The 7500-nt window shown below is 42.3% G+C and overlaps 1 protein-coding gene across 1 annotated transcript in view; it reads left to right on the top strand.

Moving 5' to 3' along the window:
* The first annotated feature begins 12 nt into the window (after positions 1–12).
* LOC125044841 (platelet glycoprotein Ib alpha chain-like) overlaps positions 13–7500 on the top strand; it is an 8386-nt gene continuing 898 nt past the window's right edge. Inside the window, exons 1-3 of the mRNA XM_047641801.1 lie at positions 13–44; positions 509–794; positions 1033–1152. Of these exons, the coding sequence (XP_047497757.1) occupies positions 13–44; positions 509–794; positions 1033–1152 (438 nt within the window). The remainder of the gene's footprint in view (positions 45–508; positions 795–1032; positions 1153–7500) is intronic.

Below are 7500 nucleotides of genomic sequence, written 5' to 3'. Positions count from 1 at the left end.
TTCCTCTTGACTATGCTGACACCTGCTGTGTACTCTAACTGTCCGTGAGCATCTAAAGCCTGAGAGCATGTGTTGAGTATCTGACACCCCCTGAGTGGCGACGCAACACGTGCCGGCGCTATTTCCAAAGTGTTTTCACAAGTGTTTGTATCTCCCGTGTTTACAATCTGAAGAGGGTTGATGGAACGGCGAGTACTAAGGGATTGAAACGTCGGGCGAGTGCTGACACCCGTGACAGCTTAGAGTACTAGTGAATAATAGTAAAATAAGAATAATAGTAAAATAATTGTGGAAATAATAAAAAGGCAATGGAAGAACAGTAAAACAATAGCGAATTATAAAACAGATATGGAGGTTTAGAGTACAAATAAAATAAGAATAATACTAAAATAATAAAGGAATAACTGTACAATAATAATAAAATAATAGTAGAATAATAACAAAATAATAGCGGACATAATCAACTGTTAATGAAAGAACACTAAAATAAAAGCGAAGTATAAACCAGACACGAAATAAGAGTCACGCAGTCACGGCCCCAAAAGAGTTATGAATGGACGCCCCGAGCAAGCGCCGACGCCGAAAGTGATGAAGACGCTCATGTCAACACCTGGGCCTCTGTGATGACATCCTGTACGTGTGAAGAAGTGTTGTCTCGGGTGATATTAGAGTCCGAGGGATCTTTGAATGTTCTCGTTATGGGACTTTTTTTGTGTGGGGTCCGACCGCGAATGGAAATGGAAATTTGCATAATTGTGACGTCTTCGTTCAGGAATGTGTCAATTATGAGCTGGGTATACATATAATGTCAGCATTTCTGTTCTAATATCTAGATGCATAAACACACACACACACACACACACACACACACACACACACACACACACACACACACACACACACACACACACACACACACACAAACACACAAACACACAAACACACAAACACACAAACACACACACACACACACATAAAAAAAAAATCACAGCACGCTTCCTAACACCTCCTTCGACGATATAATATCGACAGCGACTCTTGTGGGAGGCCGAGGACACCCCACGACAAATAGCAAGTAATTCAGTGGCCGTCGAGTTGTTGCAGCGCCGCCCGCGAGCCCGCCCACGAGGCTGTCTTAGAGCCGAGGAGCCCGTGCGAAAGGAAAGGAAAGGAATGGAAAGGAAAGGAATGGAAAGGAAAAGGAATGGAAGGAAAGGGAGGAGAAGAATTTGAGGGAGAAGAAAAAGAGGAAGAAGATTACAAAGGAGTGTATGAGGGAGAAGAAAGAGTGGAAGATTACGAAGGGGGGGGATGAAGGAGACGAGGAAAAGATGTGAAAGAAAAATAAAAAAACATAAATAAAGGGGAGAAGATACAGGGATGAAGGAATATAAACAGAAGCAGAATGTATGACAACAACAACGGTAATGTTTGTGAGTTTCAAATATCCTTCACCAAAGCAACACTGAACTACACAAAAATGTATAAACCTGTAAAATTATGACAATATATACGAAGTAATAGTCAGATAAAAATAACAAAAACAAATGTAAAAATGTGTTATATAAAAAAAATATATATATGAATTATACATAGGTGAAAAAGCAATAAAATACCTAAAACTATGACTCCAAAACATAAAAATGTAACTAAGAAAATTCATAATGATAATGACGACCGAATGATAATAATCATTATATTGATGATCATGATGATGACAATGACGATGGCGATGACGATGATGATGATAACAATAATACATATTAATAATAATAACGAGGTAAAATAATAACAACAAAAAAGTAATAATAAAAACTCCCCTCTCAATCTTTCTGCGTCTCCGCCTAAACAAGGAACGAGATGATGATGAAAAAATATCGAAGTAAATAACACTAAAGCAACATCGACAATACTAATAGCAATGCAAATATCCGCGGGCCTGTAATTACGGTGTGGAATGCTTCTCTTCCCATCACAGCATGTAACTAAAACGTACTCAGAGAGCATCGACTTCAGCCTATGTACAAAAAAATACATAAGTCCACCCCTAAATTTTAAGAGAAAATGAATACCCTTGCAGCCCCATTTTCGGCACTTCCTCGATCCGTTCACAGATCCTGTTCACCGCCAAAATCTATCAACTGGACCCCCGGCCGTGCCCAACCAACACGCAAACTACCCTCACGATTCGCTGAGAGCTTTTCGCGAGCATAAAGACCTATCCAGATACATAGGCCGAATGGATGGGTTTCCTATCTCCTAGGTATGAACTATCCCGGATGATGGGTGAAAGGAACTGGTGAAAGAAGAGGAAGAAAAGGAGGCGAAAAATAGGGAAAACATAAAAAAGGGTAGAGAAAGGGTACGAAAGATAAGGGCGAAGAAAAAGGAGTAGGATAAGAAAGACGAGGAAAAAAAAAGAGAAGGGGAGTGAGAAAGAGATGGAGAAAGAAAAGAAGGAGTTTATGAAAAAGAAATAGTCAAACAAATAGAACAAATAGTCTAAATATGACGATGTACGAAGAACAACTTCAACATCTTGGCCAGTGCTTGATGGGAGTCCCAGTTAGACTACACCGTGGTCTTTGTAGATTCAGTTACTACCAGTTATGAATAGAGTAGTGATGTCAGTAGCTATAGGACAATAAATCTTTATGGAAATATTTCAATTTATTGATATATCAGAGATAATTACTATTTAGTTAAAATTCAGATTAATTCGACGACATCATTTTCGTATTGTTCCTTGGCCCCCGAGAAGGACCCCGTGGCCCCTTTGGGACAGGTTGGGAACCCCTGATGTGTAGATATTGTTTTAGTTTTAGTATATATATGTATGTGTGTACGTGTATGGGTATGTGTGTACGTGTGTGTGTGTGTGTGTGTGTGTGTGTGTGTGTGTGTGTGTGTGTGTGTGTGTGTGTGTGTGTGTGTGTGTGTGTGTATAAATATTTATATATATATATATATATATATTATATATATACATATACATACATACATACATACACACACACACACACACACACACATATATATATATATATATATATATATATATCACATACATATAAACATATATACATATACATACATACATTATATATCTTACTCAACACCCGTGTTTGTCTGTCCAATCCCCCCCACCCCTCATACCCCTCCCTCACGTGCACAGGTACGTCAGTTAAGGGCGAGGAGGAGGGGAATAAAGGTAGAGGGGAGTGAGGAAGGAAAGTAAAGGGAAGGAGGAGGGGAAGGGGTAAGGGGAAGGGGTAAGGGGAAGAAGAGGGAAGGGGAGGGGGAGAGGAGGATATGGTACAGACAAGAGAGGGGTGCAGGTAGAGGGAATGGGCACGTTTGTTGGGGATACATGGGTTGGAGGGAGGGGTTTGAAGGGGAAGGGGTGGGGGAAGGGGGGGGGGCGGAGGGCACTATCTACCGATGAAGAACGACTCTGGGCACGATTGTTTCTTTCGCTTTAGGAGTAAAAAACCGGTCGACGGTTGAGCGATAGAGATCTAGGCACTTCGTTCTCTCTCTCTCTCTCTCTCTCTCTCTCTCTCTCTCTCTCTCTCTCTCTCTCTCTCTCTCTCTCCCTCCCTCCCTCCCTCCCTCCCTCCCTCCCCTCTCTCTCTCTCTCTCTCTCTCTCTCTCTCTCTCTCTCTCTCTCTCTCTCTCTCTCTCTCTCTCTCTCTCTCTCTCTCTCTCTCTCTTCCTGATAAGCCTTTCTTCCCTTTTCTCTTCTCCAGCTCCCTACTTCCCTATTTACATCCCCATTACTTTACTCTTGGCATCTTTATTCATCTTTTCGTCCTCTCCATTCCTTCCTTTCCTCTCTTAATTCCTCCATCCATAAAATAATATCTTCCATTTTCTGCACAATATTTACTGTATTCCATTTCCTGGATTAAAACATCTCGACAGATTTCACATCCACGGCCGTCACGAAGTGGCTTTACACTTCCCAACAACCGTTCTAACTCTGTTTTCATGACACAGATTTCTGTAGAAAGAAACGCTGGTTTTCTAAGTTCACATGTTAGCACTGTCACTGCCTTGTCATTACTTTCTTTTGTCTCTAATTTATGCTTCAATGTCTCGAACTTAAAAACAAACCTCTATACAGAAAATAACCATCAGTAGTAGCACTAGTATGTGATAAGTTTGTGATATGTGGTATAACATTCTCTATGTAATGTGTTGATGAAACATTTCCAGGAATGTTTTTGCACTGATATATAGGTATAGAAATAGATATAGATAAATGCATGCATACATTCAATAATCACTCTGTGCGAGTGTGTAGTTACACATCTTATCTTTTTGCTTAGGACTATACTGAGCAATATGCTATGATTGAATAAAGGCAAGGGCACATCATACATGTTAAGTTCTATATGGTTCTTAAAATGAAAGGCACATATTTTGGCCTCATTACCCTATTAAGACTTTTACTGATCCTGTATAGATTAAACTGGGTGTATCGATTTAGACTGACATTTTGTTATTGGCTTCTGCAGCAAACTGACAGTACACAAATGAATATCAGATAGAAGGTTATACCACACTTGAATATATTAATATTTTGTACATAAATGTTTAATGTCCTCTTACATTTCATATCACCAAGGAAGTAGTCTGATATTAGATGAACACATTAAATATAATTCACGTACAGGCATGATTTACACTGTCATTTCTCAGTATTGACCATGTATTTCCCGTTATTTCCCACCGAGGCGGGGAATACCACGATTTCTTTTCTTTATTCCTATCCCTCCATTTACCTTTCGTTCTTCTGCTCCTTACTTCCTTATTCCTAGTTTTCCTCCCTTTCTCTTTTCTTGACTTCCTCCTCCTCCACACTCCATTCCTCTTCCATTCCCCTTCTCTCTTATTCTTCTTTTCGCTTCCTTCACTCTTTCAATTCATCTTCGTTTTCATTTTTCATGCTTTATTCCTCATTCCCTCCTCACTCTCACCTTCATTTATTCCTCCCATTCCTTCCCCTCCCCTCTTTATCTTCCATCCCCTATCCCCTCCCCCTTTCATCTTCCATGCCCCCCTTTCACCTTCCGCTCCCTTCCCCCTCCCCCTCCCCATTTCACCTTCCGCCCCCTCCCCCTCCCCCTCCCCCACCTCCTTTCCCCTTCGGTCCCCCTCCCCCTCCTCCCTCCCCCTTTCACCTTCCCCCCCTTCCCCCTCCTTCCCCTTCCCCGTCAATTCCCTACTCAATATGCAAGAGCGTCAGCCGAGTGACACTAAGAGAGCCCCTCTGACGTCCTCAAATCTCCGCCAATCTCGACGCACTCGTCCTCCTTTTCTACTTTCTGCTCAAAACTACCGTCCTTCTCCTTTACCAATTATCTACCTTACTTTTCCTTGTCGATTTTCGTTTTCTTTTTCTTTATATTTCCCCCATTTTTTTTTCTCTTGTTGATTCGTGTTTTCGTGTTTGACTTTCCTTGATTTTCTCTCTCTTTTTTTTTTCTCTTTTCTTTCTTTCGACGAGCATGATATTAGCGCCTGTGCCCCTTTCGGATTGTCTACCTTTTTGTCTCTCTATTTCCTTTTTTCTCTTATGTTAATCTATCTTTTTTTACATTAAGTCGTTTGTTTTATTAATTATACAAACATTTATTGTCTAATTTAGTGAGTGAGTGAATGAGAGAATGACTAAGAGAATGACTGAGTGAGTGAGGACGTGAATGAGTGAGACAGTGAATGAGTCAGTGAGCGAGTGAGTGTACATTTTAAATGTGAGCGAGTGTGGGTTAGAGTATGTGCAAGTGAGCGCGCATGTGCGCCTGCGACTGTGTGTGCAGGAAGGATCGCGGAGTGACACCAGAGAAGCAACATTTGACGTGCGGTGATAGCCATCTGTGCAACACGTCGCGCCGGGCATGTCTCTCGCTGGGGGTGCGGGCCGAGCGAAGCCCAGGCCGCTGCCACAACTGCCACGCTGCCCCCCCCCCCCCCCCCCCCAGTCTTCTGCCATTCCCACCCCTCTTCCTACCCCCGCCGACGCTCCACAGGGGATGCCGTCTGAGGCCGTCAAGTTACCACAAGGATGGCGCCCCGAGATGGCAACGATGTGACAAACGGTTATACATCTCGAGGTGGTAACACCCTCATTCCTGTTCGGTAGCCCGTGTTACGACTCGCCACGACTATTCGCCTTTACTTGTTTTATTTAGAAGCAAAGAACTTAATTCCATTAATTATAACGGTTTCAAATTTACTTATTCTGTATATTTCGTTTCATGCCATTCTGTTGTTTTTTTAATTCTTTAATTCCGTTTTTTGTTTTCTTTCTTTCCTTTTACGTCATCCACTTCCCTCTAACTAAAGTATTCCCCAATTCCAACATCACTTCCTTTCTTCATTTTCCTTTTCGTCTCCTTTTTTTCCACTCCTTTCATCTATCTTCCTTTCTGCTTTCTCCTCAGCGTCCTACCTCCTTTTTTTTATCAACTTTTCTTCCCTTCCCTTCCTTTATTTTTCCTCTTTCTCTCTCCTCTGGCGCGTCCCTCCTCCGTCGCCGTATCGCGCCATCAAACCGTCTGCCGAGGAGATCTGTCATATTCGTTTACAGACTTGCAACAGCAAAGCGCTTGCATATATGGAGGTCAGAGTCATCGTCCAGCGATACCGGGAAGAGGGCTCGCATTACCAACCTGCCCCCCCCCCCACCTTCTCTCTCCGCCCCCTAACTACCCGTCCCCTCCTTTGACACCCACCCTCTACCCACCCTCTAATAATAGTTACCCCTACCCCTTCTCTCATTCTTCTATCCTACTTAATACCCTCCTTTGCTCACCCGCTCTCTACCCTTCCTTTCCTTCCCCCCTCCCTCCTCTTCCCCCTCCACATCCGTACTCTACCTTCTCTTCCCTCCCCATCCCCCAATCCTCCATCCCTCCCTCTCCCCTTCCTCCTCTATCCCTCTTCTCATCCTCCCCTCCACCCACCCCCTCCTCTTTTCCCAAACAGACACTTCCTCCTTCTCTCTTATCTAATCTTTTATCATGTGACATCGATGCCGGACCACACACAAAAACGGTTACTCGGGAACACACACGCAAAGATACATACATGGCTTCCCCTAAACATACACATACACAAACCAAAAATACGAAATTAATACATTTGCAAATACAATTATTCATAATATATATAAAAACACAAGACAATAATGTATCGACTCTTGTGCTGGAACATGAGCACAAATACATGTGATTTCTTTAATAGCATTTTTTTTACACCTGAAATTACATAACAAGATATATCCACTCTCACCCACATGTATGAACTTGCTAAACAATGAATATACACAAAACATCCGTGACCCACTTAACAGGTTATTAACACAGACACACAAAAATGGGAAGGGAAAAGAAGAGAACAGAACAGAAAAGAAAAGAACATAAAAAAAAAACACCGGCTTATCCCCTATCGCCTTCCCCTCCCCTTCCCGCCCCTCTTCCCTTCCCCCTTTCC

The sequence above is a fragment of the Penaeus chinensis genome, chromosome 36 (genome assembly GCF_019202785.1).
Source record: "Penaeus chinensis breed Huanghai No. 1 chromosome 36, ASM1920278v2, whole genome shotgun sequence".
Classification (NCBI taxonomy): Eukaryota; Metazoa; Arthropoda; class Malacostraca; order Decapoda; family Penaeidae; genus Penaeus; species Penaeus chinensis.
Note: the sequence above shows the minus strand (reverse complement) of the source record. Positions and strands in the feature narration are given on the sequence as shown.